The sequence below is a fragment of the Urocampus carinirostris genome, chromosome 7 (assembly GCF_059441175.1).
Source record: "Urocampus carinirostris isolate Australia breed hairy pipefish chromosome 7, RoL_Ucar_1.0, whole genome shotgun sequence".
Classification (NCBI taxonomy): Eukaryota; Metazoa; Chordata; class Actinopteri; order Syngnathiformes; family Syngnathidae; genus Urocampus; species Urocampus carinirostris.
Genome location: NC_142355.1, coordinates 33,996,218 through 34,021,603, shown reverse-complemented (window position 1 = coordinate 34,021,603; position 25,386 = coordinate 33,996,218). Strand labels below are relative to the sequence as shown.

Genomic DNA, 25,386 nt, shown 5'->3' with positions numbered 1-25,386 from the left:
ATTATTCAAAACAAAAAAAATCTGTATATTTGCTTGTATTTTAATCGCACGTGTATTACCCTCATGATTTAAAACCAGAAACTTCTGCAAAGGAGCTTGTATCTCCACTCATATGTCAATTTTCACCTCGTTATAGAAGGCAGATGTTTTAATGATTAACGCAGCTTATTTTTATTCGACTGTTAACTCTGTTTCGAACAGTAACAAGTTCTAAAAACATAATGAGTTCTCTTGGAATGCATTTAAAACTGAAAGTCCTGTCCCGCTGGTGACGCTGTTATACCATCCAGCTAGATAATCGCCGTCATGATAGAAGAAGAACAACGTCAGCTGCGCATGCGCACAATTCGTATTTATCACTAAGACGCCGCTTGTGGCGGTTTCCATGGTTGGAGCGTTGCCTTCCATTCAAATAAAAACAATTTAAACCCTTCTTGGGCATAGAAATGGCTGAAAACGAATTGAAGTGATAACAACCGGAAATTATGCTCTTCTTTAGGAAGATAAATCCCGTTGTTAATCTATTTCAGACCTCTTTATCCGTCCGGCATGAGCGGCGGGCTTGATCCCACCTCCGACTGAAGTGTCAGACAAGAAGGTGACGTCTTCGGTTTCAAAATGAAGAAATTATTCAACTTCTCCAAGAAGAAACCGTCTCCGTCGCGGACGCCCGACCGAGGCAATGCCCCCTGCGCCGGCTACGAAGTTAAAGAGAAAGACCTGAGTAAGTTTCACAAGGCTGCCTGGCGAGGAGATGTGGTGAAACTGGAGCATCTCGTCAAGAGCAACGACGTCAATCAAGCTGACAAACACAACAGGTCAGTCAGGGGCGATTTGTAGGTTTAGAGTTTATGGGTAAACTACAGCTCTCGGGACACATGCAAGCCCATAAGGCCCACCAGACAATATATCCATCCATTATTTGCACCTCTTATCCTCAGTAGGTTCGCGGGGGTGCTGGAGCCCATCCCAGCTATCCTCGGGCAGTGGGCAGGAGACACCCTGAACTAGTTGCCGGAGACAGACAACTCACTCATCCACACCTAGGGGCAATTTGGAGTCACTAATTAACCTGACATGCATGTTTTTGGAATATGGGAGGAAACTGGAGTGCTCGGAGGAAACCCATGCAAGCACAGGGGGAACATGCAAACTCCACACTGATCACTGTGCCGCGGAAGTGCTAACCACTCAACTGCTGTGCCACCCGGAGACAATATATATCATAGTACACTCTGGTGGTGTCCATCCCTTTCCAGGCCAACAAATGATTCTACCCGATCTCAAACCGGGGACCTTTCGCGTGTTAGGCAAATGTGCTAACCCCTGCACTACGGAAACAAAGTAAATGTAGTACTATTAGTAAAAATTGATTTTAGCTCCAATTTTATACCCATTATTTTTTTTGTGTCTACAATAAAAATACCACTAAAGAGATACTACAATATAACTAAAACACTAAATATCAAATTTAGTGCTTAAAAACAGGGACCTGATGTATTATTTTGTCTTCATTTCTATTGAAATACTAAAAAAATACTACTGCAGTAATACTTTGATACAAAATAGTATTACAGGAATATTACAACAGAAATGCTACAAAATTTGACAAAAATAATGAAAGTAATAATGAAAAATACTACAACGATATGTAGTATGGAAAAAACTTCAAAAATACTTTTACAGAAATACTACAAAAATACCACTACAGTAATACTTTAATACAAAAATACATGTACATAAATATAATGACAGCAATAGTACAAAAAAACGTCCACAAAATTCTTACGAACTATGTAAATACTACAAAAAAAATACAACTAGAGTAATACTACAAAAATACTACAGCCATAATATGTAATGTATACTATGGAAATACTACTAAATTACGACTGTTATAAAACTAAAAAAAAAGGGGGGGGGGGGGGGAAGGAATTACAGTAATACTATAAAATGCTACAAAATACAACTAGAATAATACTACAAAAGAGTGGTGCTAAAAAAACAAATAGAGCAACAGAGTATTTCTGACGCTGTGTTGTTCATTTTTGTTTTGTTTTACTTGAAGTGTGTGTTTGTGTGTATATATAAAGTGAAGAAAATAAGTATTTGAACACCGTGCTATTTTGCTATTTCTCCCACTTACAAATCATGGAGGGGTCTACAATTTTCATCCTATCTGCATGTCCATTGTGAGAGGGATAAACTAAAAAGAAAAATCCAGAAATCACAATGCATGATTTTTTTAACGATTTATTTGTGTCATGTAGCTGCAAATAAGTATTTGAACACTTGAGAAAATGAAAGAGAGAAACACTGCACTGAGTAGTTAATTTTAATCAAAGACGATTATTTGTGTGCAATTTTTGTAAAATGCTGCATTTCGTTAAACATTAGATAGTCAAGTTGACTATTGTATTTTAACTGATTGTGATTTATTGCATCCATTTGTTATCAAGTAAATCAAAATAGAAATCAATGTAAAGGGGGTATACAGGAGATATCTTATATTCACAATGCCACATTTCTCTACAAAATAGATTAATTCATTGAAAAAAAACGTTTTAAAATTAAAACAAACACATTTACAGTACATCTCTCAGCATGTTTGAAGGCCAAGCGACTTTTTCTCTTTTGTTAGTTTTTCTTTACCAATGTGTTTTACTTAGTTACAGATATTTATTCAAGGAGACAATATTTCATCTTGTTTTTAACGTAAACTATCCCAACTCTTCAAATTCTTTTTAACTTCACATTTGCCTCGCTGTCTCTGAGCAAGCGTGTGGATAAGAGAGTACTCCGTTGGTTTGGACACATGTTGAGGATGGATGAGAAGCGAATGTTGAAGAGGATCTACAGAGCAGAAGTAAATGGAAGAAGACCAGGTGAAAGGCCGCGATTGACGTGGATGGATGGTGTTATGAGTACACTTCAGGAAAGAGGTCTAAATGTAGTGGAAGTTAGAGCCCTTGTTGGTGATAGGAATGAGTGAGGAGGTGTTGTAAAAGGATAGTGGGATGTTTAGACGCGTTCTAAGGGATGGGCAGGGCACCCGTATGATGCGGCAGGGGTAAACCAGTGAAAGCAGTCGGGCCCTGCTGTTGAACAGAAGAGTGTGTTGTGTCACCCTGACCCGAATGGCCGCTTTCTTGTGTCCCGTTTCATCTGGAGGGACGAAAGCATGACCGACTTGGGTGCCGAGGTGCCTAACTTGTTTGGGTGTTTGGGCATTTGGGTTGGCCATGGTCCAAAAAATTTTCTACTTTTTCCCTTTTTTTTCTTTGTTATTGTATGTGTATGTGTTTGTCTTGCTGTTGGTCATCCCTCTTGAGGAATATGACCAAGGTAGATAGATAGAACTTCACATTTAGATAATTCACATCATAAATAGTAAGTACTCTGAAAAGTGTTTTTCGTTTCTCTCACAGAACCGCCCTTCACCTCGCATGCGCCTGCGGAAACTTCGAGGTTGTCAGATTTCTCGTGGAGAAAAAAGCTAAGCTCAATTTATGTGACAATCAAAGTCGATCTGCCCTCATGAAGGTAAGCCCAGAAACACTACGTCTGTCAATAATTTTATTATATGATATTTTCTGTCATTTTCTCAGGCAGTACAGGGGCAGCATGAAACATGTGCTCATATTCTTTTGGAAAACAACGCTGACCCAAACTTAATGGACGCAGAGGGAAATACCGCACTACATTTAGCCTCAAGCATTCCTTCAATTGCTACTGTTGAGACTCTTCTGGAACATGACGCTGATATTAACGCTCAGAATAAGGTACAGTAGAACTCTGGGAGAAGACGGGGATCTATTCTGAGGTTGGGATCTAAGGTGAAATTGTCATATGCTGGGACATAGAGACCTATGGTAATTAGCTTAAGTCAAGTCATGTTTATTTGTATAGCCCTTTAATTACAAAGAGTCTTAAAGGGCTGCACAGACCGCAGATTATTGCAAACCACAGACTATTACTACACCATCCCCTGATCTAAAACCTACATGAGGGCAAGGAAAAACTCAAAAACCTCAAAATGAGGAAAATGAAGAAACCTTTAGAAGGGGACCGCACATGAGGTAATCCCCTTTCCAGGATGACCAGACTGCAATGGATGTTTCAATAACAAATAATACACAGATATTGTCAACATAAAATATAGGTCATTCATATGCTATAGAGTAGAAGTGTGTTTTAAGCTTACATATAAACATTTCCACTGAGGTTGCAGAGCCCGGTATCCCAGGTAAAAGACTTAAAATAGCTAAATATAGATAGTAAGTTCGACTGATATGTGATATTTGTGTGTATGATTAAATTACACTGAATATAAATATACATGTAAAGAAAACGGGATTTTTCTTACCTTCAGTGTGATGTACCTTTAGTGTGATGTTACTTGTGATTTTGGGAAAGTGGAGTTCGTGGGTAAATGCAGAGGAGGAGGAGGAGGACACAGCGCATTCAACTGGTTTTAAAACTTCCACTTGAGAGGCTCCTTAGAAGACATGGTAGAGCTAATCACATCCTTATTCTTGGTAATGGTCCCAATTTAATGCAGATATATTCCTTAGTTATGGTAGCACTTCTATTTCCTTCATATTTATTGATAACCGCAAGCTTCGTTTTCATGGTTATCATGTTTTTCCTTCTCCCTTTATCATCACCTATCGTTTTGGAACGCATACCGAATAAATATAGTACCAAAAATACAGTATTGTATCGCAGACTCCATTTTTTTGGGAAGCTCACAAGATTTGGAACTGAACTAAAAAAGAAAGACATTGTGGGAGGGAATTTCATTATAAAACATAGGTATGATTTATGCCATTAGGGAGTTATGACATATGATATCTTGGTTTTATTGAACATGTATTTTTATTTACAATGTTATCCAACTTTTTAGGAGGGTATTTCACCCCTGACTTTGGCTGTCCAAGCAGACCACATAGAAGTGGCAGAGATTCTTTTGAAGAAAGGCGCTGATGTAAATGTTTTGGACAGAGAACAAAGGTCGGTGGAAAACAATGCACACTCGGAGTTAACATTTGAAGGCATTTCCTCCATGGCTTTGTCTGTACAAAACTCCAGGTCGTCATTAATGATAGCTGCCGGAAATGGATACACTAGCATGGTCAGACTCCTCTTGCAATTTCATGCTGATATTACGCTTAAGGACAACAGAGGTCACTTGGCTGAGGATTATGCAGCAATAGAAGGCAATCATCCGTAAGTTTCTTTTTGGATCGGTTAAGAACTTAACTGAGCTGAGAGAACAAAAATGACTTGTGCTTGCCATTGCTTTGACTGTTTTACAGTTGTGCCATCCTCATCACTGACCACAGTGCCAAAAGGAACAAGGCTGCCTCTCTGTCTAAACCAGCTCCAAGTAAAAAGAAGTTAAAACTTGAATCTGGGAATGCTTCCCGAGATCTTGGAGCTGTCTTCACTGTTCGAGGACCAGCTTCTGATAAAGATGGTGAAAATTTTGTTCGAGATCAGAAACTAAGCCATCTAGTTAGTCAACAGTTAACAGTGGTACAGTAGATCCCCAGGATACGACATTGAGCCGTACTGTTGTGGGGATCGCAAGGTGAAGTCGTGGTATGGCAGGAAATGGAAACATATTATAAGTAGCGAATGCATTCCAATTGAATGGTTACGGCCATGTTACTTAGAGAGGGTAGCGATTCCCGTGCCTTCTTTGTATTTCTTGAGAATCACATGCTTTTGTTTCCATGGTTAACCTGTTTTTGCTTCTCCCTCATCACTGCAAGCCATGAGACATCTATCCATCCATTATCTGCACAGCTTATCCTCAGTAGGGTCGCGGGGGCGCTGGAACCCATCTCAGCTATCTTCAGGCAGTGGGCAGGGGACACCCTGAACTGGTTGCCAGCCGGTCGCAGGTTACACAGAGACAGACAACTCACCTGCTCATTCACACCCAGGGACAATTTGGATCGGCCAATTAACCTGACATGCGTGTTTTTGAAATGTGGGAGGAAATCTGGAGTGCTCTGAGGAAACCCACGCAAGCACGGGAAGAACATGCAAACTCCACACAGGAGGTTTGATCTCATGACCTCAGAACTGTGCCGCACATGCGCTAACCACTGCGCCGCCGTGCGGCCACCATGAGACGTATAGCTTATAAATACAGTTTTAAAAAAAATACAGTATTTTCACATGACTTTGCAAAATCTTTACAAAGCACTCACGATTTTTAACTGAATAAAGAGAGGCATTGTAGGAGGGAGCTCATCCAATAGCATATAAAAAGCAGACTACGATTTTATGACGTCAAACAGTAGCAGACGGGCATCTTAGAACTGTCACTCTACCTATGCACAAACACCGCAAGGTTCGAATATTATACATTTTTTGGCACACAAAATCATTTTGTTGTGGATACTGTTTAGTGGGGATAATGTCGTAAGGCGCGGATGCCGTATCCCAGGGGTTTACTGTATTTATTTTTTTACAGTTTAACTGACTAATGTAAGCTCCGCCTTTTTGTGACCTTTGTCTAAAACAAACTGCTTTCAAAAATATATATCCCTTTTCCGACAATATTTCAGATTTCGAGGATAATTCCCAAGTAGAGTCCCTTAGCAGGTGAGCATTTTTTTCCTTTTAAAATATGTGAAATCTACATACAAAAGTGACCATGCAGCTTGCAACTATTGTCTGAGATTAGGATCTCGAAAAAAGGTAACACTGATGAATGGGATTCTTCTGAGGACGACTGTGAGTCGCTTTCAGTTGAAAAGGTCTGTCAAGTCCACATAAATGATACTCTGGAATTTAGTATGTCTAGTTCTTAATCAGCGTTTGTTCAAATCCTCTATACTTTGCTTTTCAGACGCCTCCAAAAATGAATTTGAGAAAGATGCTTGAATCTAAAAGAGGAAAAGGTACTTGATAACCAAAGTGTAGTCAATCCAATTTTCAATCCTTCTGTAGTTTATTTTCTTTGCATTATAACAATATAAATAATTTTATAGCCTTTGCAGTTCTTGAAAAATCCATCAGTGCTTCAGAGTCTGACAGTGACAATAGTGCCCCGAGAGTGTCTGGTAATCCCTTGGAGCCCACAGTAGAACCCTCACCTTTTCCTTCCTTTCCCAACGCATCTCCCCAGATGACCTCTACCCCTCTCCTAATTTACTCAAAGGTAACATGTTTTTCCTTTATTCTTTTGTCTCTTTCCTTTCATGCTGTTCCTCTCCTCCTCTTCACACATTTAAACAAGCCGAACGTCTTTCTGAGGGTAAAGTCGGTACGACAGAGCAGCTCCCCGGAAGTCGGTCTAGTTCAGGATCTCCAGCCCAAAGCTCGGAAGGAGATAGCTCTGAACAGAAAGAAGAAGATAATGATGATGATGAGGAAGATGAGGAAGAAGAAGAGGAGGATGAAGAGAATGAGGAAAGTGAAGAAGAAGAAGAGGAGGAGGAGAGTGAGGGAGTTTCTTGTTCAGCTTCTGGTCAGTCTAATTCTTCATCAGAAGATGCTAAAAAGACCTCCCTTGTCGAAGTGGATGTTGAAAGTAGTATCACAAAAAACAAAAAAATTCCCAGTAGCGATGTTGCACCTCCTCGGGTGCTGCAGTCCTTGGACGGGCATCAGGACTTTGTCGTGTCAGCCATTAGAGTGGAAACTAAATATTCAGACGAAGATGATGAATCGATGTTGGCACCTGGTCAATTAATCATTCCAGAGCTTGGCTGTGAAACACCTAAAGGGGATGAGATTGAAAAGTTGGCAAAGACTTCCAATGATGACAAGGAGATTGATAACAAAGCATCAAGGCTTATAAGCAGTCCCCAATTAAGTCAAAGAATTATGCTGGCAGAATGCAAAAACAAAGAACGCAAAAGGGACCTTGCAGATGTTGTGTCCAAAAATGTAAAACATACATCTTCATGGGGCTCATCAACAAGTTCAGATGGTGACGGCTGTCCAAAATTCAATACTACTCCTCATTGCAAAAATGGACTTTCTGCAGAAGAATCTGATTGGGATTCTCCATCAGAGAAATGCGGGGAAGCAGTCACAAGAGAACATGCCACAGCAACAGTAGAGTTAGCTGAAGCCTGTCCGCCATCTAATGATAACGAGTGTGTACATAAAAATCCATGCAGATCTCCGGAGGACCACTCTGTTAATGTTGGTGAGCCGAAGCAGTCAGAAATGATGAAGGCTCTAAATATTCCTTCCTCTGCAGCTCTTTTGCTCCATTCTCAATCTCGACCCTTGTCAAACAAGGCGGCAAAACAAGAGGATGGTTCTAAACTTGCTGAGATGTCCATAAAGCTCAATGCTGATGCTTGTACATCTGAAACAACCTTGTCCTTTAACAAACCCTACAAAGAAAAGACGTCTGCTATCAAGTCTGACAAAGTAGAGTTTGTCACCCCTCACTCGGATGCAAGTGTGTTTTCTGAACCTCTGCCTCACACCGACATTGATGATGTTGATTTGGATTCACTGGATGAGGTAGGGAGTTTTCGGAGACAGATTAGATGTGCCACCGTACTGGCACGGTTAGTTTTTGGACTAGGTAGTGTGCAAGATAACCCTAATTATCAATAATGTAGCCCCTACCTTAGGTCTTTGAATCTCCAAGTGTTTGTGGGTGTCCCACTCCCCCCCACCCCCAACATTTTGTTTATGCAGAGATTAAGATATCTTATCAGATGTTTTTTTTAACAGGAGGGTGAAGAAAATGGTGCTAGTCATGAGGACCCAGGAAGTGATTATGATGAAGACCACGATGAGGAAGAAGAGGATGAGGATAAAAAAAGCATTTGTAGTTATCAGCTTGAAGAAAATGGAGGCCTACTGGATTGTGAAAAGGCTCCAGAAAAAATTGAATTTTCCAAAGACGTGAAAAGTGGTGAGGAAATGCGTTTGTATACTATATGATTATAGTCTATATTAGGGGTCAGAAACTGTTTTGAAGTTAAGAGCACTTTTTTGTTACTGATTAGCGCGAAGGGCTACCAGTTTTAAATGCTTTTTTTTTTTTTTTATAAAACATTATCATTATGTTGTTAGTATGTAATTATTATGCTATTACCAGGTTATCAACCATTAAAACATCAGCTTGAGTGATTTACATACAAAATAATTCTAAAAATGAATTAAAAAGGATTGATCATGCATATAAAGACAACGATCACTCAGTCCTATTAGAAAGTACATTTCTTAAAAAAAAAAAATCACAATGACCCATTATTGGTGAACCTTTACAGAACTGTTAGGTGGCCTACCCAGGTATTTTAGGGGGCTACCTGGTGTCTGCGGGCACCACATTTGTGACCCCTGATCAGTTCTTCAGTGATTCCACTGCACAATTTTAAATCATTATTCATTATTTTTCCAAGTAGTAGGATACAACGTTGGTTGTCTTAATGAAAGTAGCAAGGATTTTTTCAAAACTGGCAGTTTGAAATATTGTCAATTTATGACAATGATCGATATTATGTGATTTCTCTTTGGGACCAACATATAATTATCTCATCAAAGGAACAGCACCACTGGAAGGTTTGCGAGGAAAGCTAGAAAAGCCAGTTTGAGAGGACTAGAGTGGCAGTGGATATCGTGATAGAAGGATTCTGGAAAAAGGAAATACCAGGTAGGAGGCAAGGAGGGAAAGCAAAAATAAGATTTTTTTTTCTGCTGAGAGAGGACTTTCAGATTGCTGGAGAAAGAGCAGGAATGCAGAAGCCAGGGTATGTTAGGTTTAACATACATGCTTTTGGAATGTTGGGGACACCCCCTATACTGCCTATATTGTATACATAAACACAAGGCATGCACAATTATTATCGGGCCAGTGTTACGGAACCGGTAACGGCCAAACGTGACAATTATTGGCTCTGAAAAAAGACCTGATAATTAGTCACTATCCACCAAATGTTATGTTTGCTCAATATAGTTTCCCCTCTATTCATAACATTTGTATATCTACTATATTTTAACTTTTTAGAGATTCAGAAGTGATGTACTTCAACATAATAAACACACTGATTGTCTTATTTATCTACACTTTCTGCGATACGTCGGTATTATAAGGCTCAAAACCATAATGGTTATAATTGAAAAAACAAATAAGGTTTACTGAATTCGTATAAGGCTTTTGTAATTGTAAACAAAAATAAAGACACACATTAAAATAATTAGATTTTGCTTGTTTTCCAAGTTTATCATGCAGTTAAAATTATTAGTTATCTATTGATCCCCTAAGGCAGGATTTTATCTGTATTGGTATTAAAAAAACATTTATCCTGCATTTCCTTTGTTGGGATTTAACCATCAAAATGTACCGTTTACCTAATTGTTCAAATTAGTTATCTGACTCCATTAACCAAACACAATCTACATTCATACAACAATTATACACGCTCGTTTCTTGAGAGAAAATGACCAGGAGCTGACAATTGCTGGCTGATGTTTATTATTCCGAACAGCAGATCTAAGTGTAAACAGGAGACGGCCCCCCCATCCAAGTTCCCCGGGATCATTTATACATTTCAACAAACAAAGTTAAGACATTCTACTATTACCCTATTGGTTATGTGTCATCGGCGTCTAACTTTAGCTTTCTCTTATTGGCTATCTTCTCCCCACATGATGGCGTGTCGGCTCCTCCCTTGGGTGTGCCAAGGCAGTTGTTTTGTGCCCTCTCACACACACCGCACACCCAGGCGTCCTGTTATCAGAAGTGTCCTAGACAAAACATCATTTCACACAGCCTGCCCTGACCTTTTATTGTACATTGAATTAAAGCACAGTCAGAAAATATCTTTATTACATTAAACTGAATACATGTAACTTGTAGTCAATCGTATAAAATCCTTTATAGTCAAATGTATAAAATCCTTTACCATCAATACAGATGTTTGGGGGGATAATTCCACTAGACACACACGTTCACAAATGTATATTCTTGTTTTGATTTTCCTAATCTCCCTCAAAGGCCTAGAAAACTGTTGAGATATGGCATACTTTACTAGATAAGTTCTTTTCATTTATTTTTCAAATCAGGTTTATATTCAGAGATTGGTCAAGGGAATGAAAAGGAAGAGCAGGACTCTTGGGATTCTGAGGTAAATGTTACACATAACTTGTTTTCTTTGGAAATGTGTCTTTTTATATTGTTTGTGATTTGTCAGCATGAAGAAGACCGCAAGATAACACATATAGAGGAACAAGGCGCCCAAACATTGAATGCCGGTGGAAAATCAGTGAAAGATGGTAAGCTGGGTCATGTTGTTTCTTTTTTAATTTTCTGGTTCAGTAACAGGTTATCCAAACAAAGTTTAGTAGTTAAGGGAACCTGTTGCATTTTTCTTGTAGACTTGTTATATAGTCCCTCATTTTTAAGAGGGTCAGCAGGTGGGTGGATGCCCGAGCCTTGGTGGAGTAGAGGAAACCTGAGAGTGGGTAGGAATCACGAATGGTCACCGTGTTCATTTTGGGCAATAGCATGCTTTCTGTGCACGACATAACATTCAAGTTTAACATGATGCATGCTGCATACATCTATGGATATGATCTCTGCCATTTTAAGTCTTTTATTACTTTGCCAGTGCTTGAAAATAAATCATAAGGTGGATTGTATTTAAAAATGTCACTTATCATCATTCAAAGTGTCCAAAAACTGAGAAGTATCTGTGATGTCATGTAATCATTTTTCTGTTTGTTTTTCAACAAATTATTTCCTTGACTGTGAAAAAAATGTGTCTTTGAGGTCATCCACAATCCATTTGAGTACAGTCATTTTAATGTATGTTAAAATGTTTTTTTCTTTTTATGGTCAGCTCATGAATGCTTTTCTCATCTCAGGACAACATTTTCTGCTTCTGCCTGATTATAAAAAAATAGATTTTCCTTTTTAACCAAAACTATCAAAACAAACCCTGCTTCTTCCGACAGTTTGGCATGAGCTTACTTGTGCTAAGTGCAACATGTTCCAAATAATCTTGATCTAAAAACGATCCTCTTTCTTGCCAGGCCAGGGTGCTGTTCTTTCTGGTCCTGAAAACAAAGACAGTAAGGACGACAGAGATGGTCAGAAAGAAGAACCAGGTCCCGATGAGGTGATCTCAGCAACAAAATGCAACTTGAAAAAAAAAAAAATCTTAGTAATGTGTGGTTTCCCCACAACTAGATTGAGAAAAACAAATGGAGTCTACTTTTGAGTAAATGTGAAGGGAAAAGCAAGGAAAAAACAGGTCAGTAAATATAAAGCCCAAGCATTATTGGTGTACTGAGTTGTAAACAACCATTTCCTTGGTTTGCTTTATTGGCAGATTTAATGGAAGAACTTGGTTTGGGAGATTTCGACTATGCTGAAGGTCAGAATTAATTTCTATTAAAACTGTCCGAATGATTAAAAAAAACTTTTAAGTTGCAATCAAAATCATTTATTAAAGAAAAGCAAGCACATAGAAACAATTCAAAATTACGTTCTTGAATAAAAATGAAATACTTCCGCAGAATGAAGTGTGCCCCTCTTTTTTATACGGTCTTGTAGATTCTGATTGGAGGACACGATAATGTTTCTGATTGGTTCAGACAGGAATCACATATTTAAATATAATAGTACATAATGTTGGTCGCTAGATAGCGTGCGAGTATAATAAGTAAGCAATAGAAAATTGGAATTTGGGAGTCAAACTCTCCCAGAAACGGACATGCTCAGTGGCCTTCAAGTTGTAGTAGATGGTTAGCAACGGAGTTCCGTGCACCTGTTTGATGACGGATAGGAGTCTACCACTGAGCGTCTGAATTATAGCTTTTAATTAGAGACAAATTATTTTGGATTGGGAACCTTATTGTCCTGACCTTGTAAGTGTGTGCTCCCGAGAACACCTTAAAAACATAACTGGTTTTGAGTACAATACAGAATTATGTAAACGTATGATGTATATATTGAGTGTAAAATATATAATTTAGTATAAGGGGCACACTTAGACCATAATTTCCATTACAAAAACCTGGATTTATGGATTGCAGGCTTTTTTAGAGCTTTATTTAGCCTTGTTTTCTTTTTTAAAGATGGATCCGACTGGGACACATCTAGCAACGTCAGCAAGAATAGCCTGCCTGGTTGCACAGATGCTTCTCCAGCACTTGAGGAATTCCCAAAATCCACAAGTAAGGATCCTGAAGACTCACCAAACATTCCTGTTGCTCCACCAAGGGGAAATGGCGCGTACAAAAAACAGGTCAAAGCTCCACATCCTCAGCCTCGTTCCAAAAAGACAGCAATTATTGACAGTGACAGTAAGCACTTTAAAATGACCTTCCATTTAAAGAAACACTTTTAGATTATATCATTTTCTCTTTTCTCCTTTAGAATCCGATTGGGACAATGACAATTCAGCTTCATCACATACTGAGGCTAGGACTGACAATAAGCGGCTTCAGAAGGTGGTCAGTAAAGGTAAAATGCCCCACGTACAAATCGTACTACAATAGACCCCCGAGATACGGCGACCTCGCCTAAATACACTTTCTTGTTATGGTGTGGGGAAAAAATGTTTGTTTTGTAGAGTTACATCTCTAACATGCTTGTCTGTTCCACTTCATATAAATTGCTGGTCTGCCATTGGTTTGTGTTACGTCTTCATGAAAATGAACTAACTCTCACAATGCCATTTACTTTATTCATGCAGTTCAAAATCTCGTGTGCTTCATAGAGATTTTGAGATTCGGTGATACAAAATAGTATCGCTTGTACTGTAATTATTCACTATGGGTCCCAAGGCTTGTAGTGATGCCAAACAGAAAAGCAAAAACATGATAACATGGATAATAAAGCTTTTGATTATCAAGTAATACTAAGAAGGCGCACAAACCGTTACCTTTGGAAAATGACACTTACCAATCGACTATCAGGATAGTTAAAATAATAAATAAAATAAAATAGGTTTCTATCCCTAGCTATACAGAAATTTCAGTTTGCATTGCCCACCTCAGAATGGATTTTCGTATCCTGGGGGTCTACTGTACTTTTATGCTCAATTCAAACTAATGTCTATCTTTAGGCTACCCTGAAGTTTCACAAATGGGTGAACACAACCCAAAGCAAAAAGAGATGAGAAATGACAACCCAAAGCCATCCAACGAAACACATTCTTCTTGCCTTGTGAGTTTTGATAGAAGCGGCAATGATGTCATGAGAGATCAACAAATTCCTATAGAAAGACTTAATGTGGATAATTCACAACTCACTCAGCTGTGGGAAGAAGTGGAGAATAACGAAGCTAATTCCAATGTTGGATTTGAAAAGCATCTTAAAAAAGAAAGTTCCATGGATGAAAAACAATGTAACTTATCACCAAAGGAAGAAAAATCAAGTGATCCCGATAAAATAGAAGCTGTTGTCTGTCTCGCTGTTCACGCACAAAAGCTAGTTTTACCTTCTGTTCTGGAGCGGAAGGAAAAACCTTACCAACACTCCACATTAGAGTCACTGACCAAAGAGAAGAAACCAGACTGCAATTTTCCAGCAAGTGAGACTATCACATTTCAAGAAGCAGAAACAAACCTTTTTATCAATGTACAAAAATCCCATGCAACAGAAGACAAGAGTGGGGTAGATTCTGCTGAAAAGATCCAAAGCAACTCTGAGAAGACGCATGAAGAGAAATATACCCAGGAAGTCCAGAAAGAGGTAAAAGATAGATAGAATGCCTCACTCTATCAATAATTTCAAAGTTTGCTGTCCTCTTGAATCAATGCTTTATTTGCTCCATAGTTATCAACTCGATCCCAACTGTCACATCAGTGGACCGCTGGTGCCAATGAACCTGAAGAGAAGACCCCACGGCTGACAAGAGGCAACAATGGCCGACCTGTGCGGACCACTCAGACTGACAACAAGGAGCTGTCCTTGTTTGAGGACAGCACCTTGAGTGATTTGTCAGAGGAGGAAGGAAGGTATGGTATTATGCATAATGCCGCCCATTTCTTTTTCAAATCATCAACTAATTTCTACATCATTTGTTTGTATTATTTTTTTTGTTGGCAGGTGTAAAACCGGACAACAGAAGAAGAAAATACAGGTATTAGTGTTTTTTGATCAATACCCAAAATAGAGTTACAGATGGCATTTTTTTCCCATTCAGAAATCGGAAGAACTGGAGATGTCTGACGATCTTGATGAGCTCAATACCTCATCAGACGTGACCACAGACGATTCAGACTTTCACGCTTCAGGGCATCATTGTAGCTCCCTCTTTATTCAGAATCTGGATTCACTTGCAACAGGTAAATTGGTGTACTCAGGGTAAAAAAATACTGATTAAATGCTAGTACAGTAGACCCCGGGAATACGTCATTAATCCTTTCTGAAGTGGGGATTGCAAGGGGAAATTGCTATAGAGCAGGGGATATAAACCAGCTGCTTTTAGCACGCAAGATAAAAATATTTAAAATAACATATGTGTGCATATTATTAAATGGCATTATAAACAAATAAACATGTAAAGGAAAAATAGAATTGTATTTACCTGTGGTGTGACGTGACATGAAACTGTTACAGTGGAGTAGCTGGTGGGTGCAGAGTGAGAAAGAGGACGGCAGATTTCTATCTATCTATCTACCTACCTTGGTCATATCCCTCAAGAGGGGTGACCGACAGAAAGACAAACACAGACAATAACAAAGAAAATTAAAAAAAAGGGAAAAAAATAGCAAAAAAAAAACACACACAAACATTTTTGGACCATGGCCAACCCAAATGCCCAAACACCCAAACATGTTAGGGACCTTGACAGCTAAGTTGGTCATGCTTTCGTCCCTCCAGATGAAACGGAACACAAGAAAGCGGCCATGTCACCCGGGTCAAGGTGACTCAACACACTCTTTTGTTCAACAGCAAGGCCCGACAGCTTTCAATGGTTTACCCCTGCCGCATCATACAGGTGCCCTGCCCATCCCTTAGAACGCGTCCAAACAACCCACTATCCTTTAACAACACCTCTCCACTCATTCCTATCACCAACAAAAGCTCTAGCTTCCACTAGATTTATACCTATTTCCTGCATTGCCCTGTTTAGGCCCTGTGGTGAGGGGCCCTCCTCGTGAGCGGTCATACAATTCTTCCACCATGGTCCGCTGCGTGTCGTAAGAGGCGACTAAAGTGGAGGGAGTGTGGGGACTGGGGATCCTCTCCACTCTATCTCTACTCCCGTAGTGACGGCAAGGCAAAGAAAGGGGGGCGGGAGACCGAAAGGTCTCGCAAACCCTAGTCATAGGGTCACTAAATGTGGGTGGATGTGGAAATAAAGCGACTGAGTGGAAGAAAGAGGAGATCAGAAGGATGATGACTAAAAGGACAGCAGATTTTATATATATATTTATTTTTTTTAAACACTCCACTAATGAGTATTGTCTTGTTCTTGGAAGATTTTCTTACTTAAATTTCTTCTTTATCCTTATTAGTCCCTCTCGTAAATTGATTACAGCCGTGCTTTTTTTGCATTTGTATGTCTTCTTCATATTACTTGATACTCTCTTGTTTTTGTTTATTTTAGCATCACTGCAAGGCTTGGTCCTATAGCAAATATATACAGTTAAAAAACTACAATATTGTATCGCTGACTTTTCAGAGCAAATGAGTTCCTAAACTGAATGAAGAAAGATATAGACCAGCCAATACCATATTGTCAGTTTTTGGGCATACATAATAATCTTATGTTTATCAAATAGAGAGGAGAATACTATAAAAAGTAGCTCAAAACATCTTATACCACATTATAAAGTGAAAATCTTAAAAGGTGGGGACGTCGTATCTTGGGGAGGGTCTACAATAAGTCAAATGCTATTTATGGATTTGTGGACATGGACAACATCTTGTGACAAATGGTTTTATAAAATTGCTCGCTTTATATTCCTTAGACTCCAGAAGCATGGTCAAGCTGCAGAACATTTTCCACAAATATGAGCGTTCCATTCAGAAGGCCAAAAGCCGCCACAGCTTCTTCGCTGACAAAGTAAGTCTGCTGGAAGCAGAGAAGGTGCAGCTAAGAAACTCTTTGGAGGAGGTTAAAGATATGAAGTCAGCCTTGGAGCGAAAGCAGCTGGACTTGCAAACAGAAGTGAATAACCTCAAGTAAGAACTGTTTCATGCTCATCGTGTATTGTTTTTGATTTGTTATATGAGGTAGCTTGTTGTCACAGATTTCAGCTCAAACAAGAGCAAGAAAATGGACGTAACGCTACTATGATGTATGACACCACCGGAGATAAGCTGAAGAGGGCAGAGGAGCAGCGGCAGGTTGAGGTTCAGGAGAGGCAAAAAGCGGAGCTAGCTCTGAGAAACTTGGAGCTAGAGATGCGGATATTGCTAAACAACAAAAAGCAGGTGAGATCCGGTGAGTGCATCGCTTGTTTATTTATTTGATTACATTATCGATTTGTTTTTTTTATATCTGCAGCTAGAGGAGGACAACAATCAGACCCAAACGCTGTTGGCTCAGGAGCGCAGCGCACGTACGGTACTGGAAAATCTACTCAACAGTCATGTGCGCAAGCAGCAGGAAATAGAGGAAGAGAACAAGAGAAATATAAGCAAAAGTCATGAGGTATTTTTTTATTTTTTATTAAACAGACATGAAAATCTCATTCAATGGAGAAGGTTTTGAAGTCAAAGAGGGTGACTTACATGAATTGTGTAAATCCATGGAGACATTTTTTGAGGGAATGGGGCAGGGGGAGGGAGATTTCACAGAGAATGAACAGGGGGTATGAGGCGCCACCAGAGGAAGATACAGCAACAGATGAATCAAACCAAATTCCTGCGTTTTTAGCCGGTCAGGCTGTTGAAGGGTCAACTGCAGCCTGTATATCAAGTGGAATAAAGAAATCCAGGCTAAGTGATTAAGCTCAGCTTGAAAATGAGACTGCCCGGCGCATTTTGGCTTTCCACGTATGCCGATTCTAAGTTTTTTTTTCTTTGGGGTTTATTTTATCGATGCTTCATAAAGAACTAACTTCTCTCTCTTTGACGAGGAACAGGTAAATGCAGACTGAACCTATATATACTCCTGTATATTACCCTTGTCAAAAAAATTCTTTGATACCTTCTTTGCAAGTTTTTGCAATCTCTAAAACTGCTATGATATACTCATTTATCAAAGCTCTGATGGCCATTTGACATTAATTCTTAATTGGCTTAGCAATAAAACAAGGCTATAAAAAGAAATGTAATGCCAGATAGTTAAAATAGATAGATAGATTGATACTTTATTCATCCCCGTAGGGAAATTCACACTTGCAGCAGTATCCTTGTGTTAAAAAATAAAATAAAAGATGTATAATTTAAAAATACCCAATATAGCGTGTTAATAAAGAGCATTTAAATAGTGTTACAAAAAATACACACTGTAAAAAAATAGGGTAATATGCAAATGTGGGGTTGTGGTTTAATGTTGGCTTTTACTCCCCCGGGTTGAGTTACAGAGCCTCATGGCATGAGGTAGAAATGTTCCCTCAGTCTGTCCGTGGAACAAGACTGTGACAGCCGTCTGTCGCTAAAAGCAGCTCTTCTGTCTGGAGTTGATGCTGTGTAGTGGATGTGATAATTTGTCCACGATTGACCGAAGCTTTTTTAGTGCCCGTCTCTCAGCTACAGTTGTCAAATAATGCAACATATCAAGAAAGACCATGGAAATGCTATAAACCCCTTGCATTTTTCACACACGAGACCGTAATAATAGTGCCAGACATATCTCTGGTTATAATCTAAAGCTCAGTTTTAGCCTGGCAGTAGAGAATAAATCACCAAAGTAACTGAACTGAGCTAAATTTAACCTGCTTTCATGCAAACCACTTGAGGCTAAATTCAGTCAAGAAAGTAAATATTTTGCCGCACCCTTCTCACCTTTTAAACCACTGACCCGTTTCCATGCTTTTTAAAGCTTGCAAGTCTTCCACATATAAGACTGTGATTGTTGCACATGCATTTTCTTCTTCTTAGGCATGGTCCCAGCTTACGGAAGCTAGTGACAGGGAGCGGGAGCTGCTCCAGCAGATTTCAATATTTCAGGAGCAGCTTAGCACCCTCAGAACGGATCTGGAAAGTTCGCAGGCCAACAGCAGCATCAAGCAAAGAGACCTTCAGGAGGAAAACAAAGCCCTCAAAGAAAACCTGGAAGAATCTCGACGAGCTCTCAAAGCCAACAGTGACGCCATGAACCAAGCCGTCCTGGACTTCAACAATCAGACGGCCACAATGAAGTCAGAGTTGAGCGTCAACGCGAGCCGCCTGGAGAGCGAGCGGCAGAGCCGAGAGATGTCGGCTGCAGAGTTGGAATCGGTTCGAGCTCGTTTGAGCGTGGCCCTCCAAGAGGCCGAGCGCTGCATGGGGGCAAGGTCGGATGCGGAAAGGGCTCTGCTACAGGAAAAGGAGGAACATCGGCGTCTTAAAGACAGACTCTCAAGTTAGTATCATGATAATAGCGCTTAAGGATTTAGATTCGTGTTTCATTCAGTCTTGTGTTTGAATTTGTGTTTTGGTGGACTTAAATGTCTCATTTGGTTGAGTGTTTTCTTTAACATTCATAGTGTGTGCGCACAGTACAAATAGAAAAATAATTTTTTTAAGAAATGGTTGTCAAAGGATTTAAGATCAACAATCGTTACATGTTCAAGTGCAGTTAAAAGAATATTGATATGGTTCCGCACATTAAATTTATTCAGTGGACCCCGGGATACAACATAAATCCATTCTGTGGTTGGGAGCACAAACTGATATTGACGTTTAGCGGGAATGGAAATCTATTGTATTCAGCGTTCCAAATCCCTGCTACCCTAAATAAAAACATTAAAACAACGAAATAGTCTATTACTTATATGTCATATATGTGCATGTTTAAATAACACTTAATATACATGGTAAGGAAAAATTATATTTTCTAAACCTTTGGTGTGATATGACTTGATTTGGTTGAGTAGAGTAGTGGGTGGATGCAGATGGTGTAGTAGACAACGGATTACAATTAAAACTGTTAAGAAATTTCCACTTATGAGGATTGTCATGCCCATCGAATACTTGCTTTAATAGCATCCTTATGTTTAATAATCGGCCGTATCGTCGATTGGTTACAGCCATTCAATTTGGCGAGGATAGCGATTTGTATGCATTCTTCAGACATTTTGATCATTGCAAGCTTCACATCCATGGTTATCACAATTTTGTTTCCAAACCAAGCATCACTGCAAGCCTTGGACCCATAGCAGATAAATTCAGTACATAAAATACAATCTGGTATCACTATTTCGCACAATTTTTGCAAAGCACACAAGATTCTGAACGGGATAAAGAAAAAAGGCATTGTGGGAGATAGTTTAACCAATGGTATATCAGCATTTTACATGACGTAACTCATTATTAGCACGATCACCGGAAAGTTTGAATTTTACACGTTTTTGGCACGCAAAATAATTTGTTGTTGATGTCGTATTTGAGGGGAAATACCCTGACGAGGGTTGGAAAAAACATCTTATTCCACACTGAAAAGTGAAAAGGTCGAAGGTGCGAATGCCATATATTTTGATATGGTGATATTTTGTCCATTATCATTGTCGTAAAAAAATGGTTAGCGCGCGGCCCAACGGTGCAGAGCTTCAGGGTTCAAGTCCAGCTACTGCAACCTCCTAGTGTGGAGTTTGCATGTTCTCTGGGCACTCCGGTTTTCTCCCACATTCCCAAAAACATGCATGTCAGGTTAATTGGTCGAATCCAAAATGTCCCTGGGTGAGAATGAGCGAATAAGTTGTCCGTCTCTGTGTGCTCTTCGACTGGCTGGCAACTAGTTCAGGTTGTCCCCTGCCCACCGCCCGCAGATGACTGGGATGGGCTCCAGCACCCCCACGATCCTACTGAGGATAAGCGGTTCAGATAATGGATAGATGGAAGTTTTGAATATGTTTTGGATTACAGTCAATAATCTACTCTTATAAATTTATAGCCGTAAGTCTATCTTAGCATTAAAAATTTATGATATATAAAAATGTTTTTAAACCCATCTGTTGTCTCAAAATGTTGAATTTGTCTTAAATTCAAACCGCTAATTGTGAGAAAACACTAACCCACTTATCTGTTCAGGTGAAGCATCCAGTCAACACGACGCCGTCAGCAGCCTTTCCCAAAAGTTGTCCAAGGCAGAAGCGCATGCAAACACAATGGAAAACGAAGCTCATCGAGTCATGTTGCAGCTGACAGAGAAGAACCTCCTGCTGAACACCGTGCAGCGCGAGAGTGACCAGAACTCCACCCGTCTTAAAGAGCTCGAGTCTGCTCTGCAGGCTGAAAAAGAACTGGTCTCTAGGGCCGCAGCTCGCCAGGAGGCCACGCAGGAGCGTTTGGCCCAAGCTCAGAGCGAAGGCATGTTGCTACGACAACAACTGGAAGAGGCTCAAAACAAAGGTGTTGCAAAGGAGAACGCCGTGACGGACGCCCAAAAGTCTTTCAGTGACATTTTGTCCAAGCTTCGCTCTGACTGTGAGGATAAAGTGCAACTCGTGCAGGACCGGAATCAGGAACTGGCCACGAAAAACGCTGAACTCCGTGAACACATCCACCAATTACAGGAAGAGAAAAACGAGAGAGAGGTGCGAGCGCGTCTTTGTAGAGAAATGTGGCCTGAAGCAGTTAGAATTAGACTTAAGATTGTCTTTACTGTCTTTGATAACATTGGAGTAAACATTCCCTAAAACAAGATTCGACGTGGCACTCCAGGATAAACACATAATAAAAAAAAATCAAGAAAAAAAAAAAAAAGATATTAGAAGAAGTTTAAAAAAAGAGTACTACTATAGGCAATATTTACAAGATAGTGCTTGTCAGTGCATCAAAAAACAGTGCAATGGCATAACTGCCCCTGTGCTCCAGATTAGCTCAGCCCTCTGTAAAATGCGGTGTTTATGGCGTCATGCGTGGAGCGGTTTGATCAACAATTGTTTTCACGCAAGGTAACACTACACAAACCCTATCCAATAACACCAAAATCAAAGTGCACTTTAATGAAAATAATATTGATACCTTTACTTAAGCGTTCAACTGCTTTAAAAATGATCTACATTATGTAGTTTGGAAATACGTATTTTTTCACTTGCCCATGGCTATCAATAGGTACAGGAAAATCCAGGAGTCATATTATCACTCTCATGTGAAGAGACTTATCTCCCCATTTTTTTTTTTGTTTCAGGGTGAAAAAAAACGTATTACTGAAAAAAATACGGTTTGGAGATATGTTTGTTTACTTGAAAGCACCAATGAATTTAATATTATTTAATTAAGAAACAAGGTGAAATCAAATTAAGAGGTGACATATCCTTTTATATTTATTTATAAACAATAATGTATTTCTTTGTATATTTTATGTTTTATCCATCCATTATTTGCACCTCTTAGCCTCAGTAGGGTCGCGGGGGTGCTGGAGCCATCCCAGCTATCTTTGGGCAGTGGGTAGGGGACACCCTCAACTCGTTGCCAGCCAGTCGCAGGGCAAACAGACAGACAACTCACTCGCTCATTCACTCCTAGGGAAAATTTGGACCGGCCAATTAACCTGACATGCATGTTTTTGGAATGTGGGAGGAAACCGGAGTGCCCGGAGAAAACTCACGCAAGCACAGGGAGAACATGCAAACTCCGCACAGGAGGTTCGATCTCATGACCTCAGAACTGTGCCACACGCGCTAACCACTGTGTCGCCTTGCTGCCCGGAAAATACATTTATTTTTCCCAAAAATGGATTTTGAATATATTTTTCTTTGCCTGAAAGCAAGGGTACATTTAAGATTGACAGATTTAGAAAAGTATTACTCTTATAATAACTCCTTGATCAACCATTTGGATACAGATACTAGTCATGTTTATTTTAATGCCCCCCCTAATAACAAAAGAAGTCTCAAAGGGCTGTACAGACCACCGTTACAACATCCCCTGATCTGAAACCTACATGGCAAGGAAAACCTCAAAAACCACAGCATGAACGAAACTAAGAAACCTTATGAAGGGATCGCACATGAGGAAATCCCCCTCCCAGGATGACCAGCCTGCAATAGATGTTGCAAGGGATTCAACAGATGATACACAATCAACATTAATTATAATTATTTAAAAAAATAATCTGAGATCAGTTGTTTTCAAGTGATAGTGATGATTTATATGCCATAGTTGCATTATCTCAATTTCACCAGATATTTCTGTTTATATTCTGGAATAGGCAAGTGAAAGGCAGCTGCAGCAAGAGTTAGCAGACTCACTAAAGAAGCTTTCCATGTGTGAAGCTTCTCTGGAAATCAATACCCGCTATCGCAATGATTTGGAGGAGGAGAAGACTCGGTTCCTCAAAGATATGGACGGTCTTAAAGCAAAGGTAACGCCAAGGAACACGGCGAGAAATGTACGTTTTACTTATTTATCTTATTTTTGCAGATGGAGGAGAGAGAATCGCAACGCCTTCAGGTTGAGAAACATGCCAACGAGCTAAGATGCCGTCTGGATGAAAAAGAGAATGAACTCCGTAGCGCCGCTCAGAAACAGCAGGAGGCGCTGTCTGCTGCGTCTGCCTCCAACGCCGTTGTTAAACAACTTGAAGAGGCTGTGCAAAGGTAAACCGTAACATGTCATATCCCCCAAGATCAGATTTCGATTGTAATCAAATGTGATTATTCTCAATTTTGCACAGTTTAGCTGCTAATGTCATTGCACTATTTCCATTGCACTATTTTTGGATGCACATACTTTGAGCTGTCTACAGGGGCTACCTTGTAAATATTTCTTGTTGTATTTCATGTGTATCCAAGTGCGCCATATCTAATCTTGTTGTATACAATGTACACTACGTTGTAATCGATGGAAATAAAGACTTCTATTCTAAGTTTAAACGTCTTAAAATCAAAAGATATTTGTCCTTTAAAGTTGTAAAAATCCCAATATTCTTTTCCTATACATTTAATCAAACTAACGACATTTTACTATTCTTATTATTTCAAATTCCTAGTTATTAATTCTAGATTGGTCAAAAGAGGGTGCCAGTGTTAGACCAGTATATATAGGAATACCGATACTGCGTGTTGATACTCACTTATCCCTAGTTTGCCTGGTGCAAACTTTTCCTGAATTTGAGACAGGAAAAACACTAATACTAAATAAGAAACGTAATCACGCGGATGTGCTTCTGTTTCTGACAAGATGAGAAATAAAGATGAATATATTTACGCATATAGATTTATTTTTAGTGTTGAATATCATGAATTGAATTAAATTGTTTCTATAAAATTGTAATTTTCTAATGAATGGAAGCGAATCACAGTTGACCTTTAACATCGGGGGGTTATGTGAGGTAATTCATTATGAATAGTCAAGTCTGGAGAGGTGGGTATTGAGTCTGAATTTAAAGATGGACATGGTGGCGGAATTCCAGAGGTCTGGTGGTAACAAGTTCCAGAGCTGGGGGGCAGAGCGTCTGAAAACTCTGCTTCCCACGGAGCTGAGACTGCAGCGGGTACGCTGAGATGGAGGGAGAAGGGAGATCTGAGGGTGCAAGATGGCGTGATGTGCCCTTTCAAGTCATGATAATACCTCTATTACAGGGAGTGCAGAATTATTAGGCAAGTTGTATTTTTGAGGATTAATTTTATTATTGAACAACAACCATGTTCTTAATGAACCCAAAAGTCTCATTAATATCAAAGCTGAATATTTTGGAAGTTGGAGTGGGGCTTTTTTAGTTTTAGCTATTTTAGGAGGATATCTGTGTGCAGGTGACTATTACTGTGCATAATTATTAGGCAACTTAACAAAAAACAAATGTATACCCATTTCAATTATTTATTTTCATCAGGGAAACCAATATAACAGCTCAACATTCACAAATATACATTTCTGACATTCAAAAACAAAACAAAAACAAATCAGTGACCAATATAGCCACCTTTCTTTGCAAGGACACTCAAAAGCCTGCCATCCATGGATTCTGTCAGTGCTTTGATCTGTTCACGATCAACATTGCGTGCAGCAGCAACCACAGCCTCCCAGACACTGTTCAGAGAGGTGTACTGTTTTCCCTCCTTGTAAATCTCACATTTGATGAGGGACCACAGGTTCTCTATGGGGTTCAGATCAGGTGAACAAGGAGGCCCTGTCATTAGTTTTTCTTCTTTTAGACCCTTTCTTGCCAGCCACGCTGTGGAGTACTTGGATGCGTGTGATGGAGCGTTGTCCTGCATGAAAATCATGATTTTCTTGAAGGATGCGGACTTCTTCCTGTACCACTGCTTGAAGAAGGTGTCTTCCAGAAACTGGCAGTAGGACTGGGAGTTGAGCTTGAGTCCATCCTCAACCCGAAAAGGCCC

At 39.6% G+C, this 25,386-nt stretch overlaps 1 protein-coding gene across 1 annotated transcript in view; it reads left to right on the top strand.

Annotated features, from left to right (window-relative positions):
• Positions 1-381: 381 nt before the first annotated feature.
• Positions 382-25,386, top strand: part of LOC148363064 (alanine and arginine rich domain containing protein) — a 40,551-nt gene continuing 15,546 nt past the window's right edge. The window contains exons 1-31 of the mRNA XM_088340662.1: positions 382-818; positions 3,429-3,543; positions 3,609-3,782; positions 4,907-5,013; positions 5,092-5,229; positions 5,319-5,479; positions 6,582-6,618; positions 6,701-6,773; positions 6,866-6,917; positions 7,008-7,177; positions 8,716-8,899; positions 11,053-11,114; positions 11,181-11,262; positions 11,365-11,451; positions 12,022-12,107; positions 12,179-12,242; positions 12,321-12,365; positions 13,069-13,296; positions 13,370-13,456; positions 14,061-14,528; positions 14,598-14,689; positions 14,774-14,955; positions 15,047-15,080; positions 15,144-15,285; positions 16,918-17,131; positions 17,200-17,383; positions 17,457-17,603; positions 18,998-19,460; positions 21,128-21,633; positions 23,253-23,405; positions 23,465-23,640. Coding sequence (XP_088196788.1) covers positions 619-818; positions 3,429-3,543; positions 3,609-3,782; positions 4,907-5,013; positions 5,092-5,229; positions 5,319-5,479; positions 6,582-6,618; positions 6,701-6,773; positions 6,866-6,917; positions 7,008-7,177; positions 8,716-8,899; positions 11,053-11,114; positions 11,181-11,262; positions 11,365-11,451; positions 12,022-12,107; positions 12,179-12,242; positions 12,321-12,365; positions 13,069-13,296; positions 13,370-13,456; positions 14,061-14,528; positions 14,598-14,689; positions 14,774-14,955; positions 15,047-15,080; positions 15,144-15,285; positions 16,918-17,131; positions 17,200-17,383; positions 17,457-17,603; positions 18,998-19,460; positions 21,128-21,633; positions 23,253-23,405; positions 23,465-23,640 — 4,913 coding nt within the window. The 5' untranslated portion in view covers positions 382-618. The remainder of the gene's footprint in view (positions 819-3,428; positions 3,544-3,608; positions 3,783-4,906; positions 5,014-5,091; positions 5,230-5,318; positions 5,480-6,581; positions 6,619-6,700; positions 6,774-6,865; positions 6,918-7,007; positions 7,178-8,715; positions 8,900-11,052; positions 11,115-11,180; positions 11,263-11,364; positions 11,452-12,021; positions 12,108-12,178; positions 12,243-12,320; positions 12,366-13,068; positions 13,297-13,369; positions 13,457-14,060; positions 14,529-14,597; positions 14,690-14,773; positions 14,956-15,046; positions 15,081-15,143; positions 15,286-16,917; positions 17,132-17,199; positions 17,384-17,456; positions 17,604-18,997; positions 19,461-21,127; positions 21,634-23,252; positions 23,406-23,464; positions 23,641-25,386) is intronic.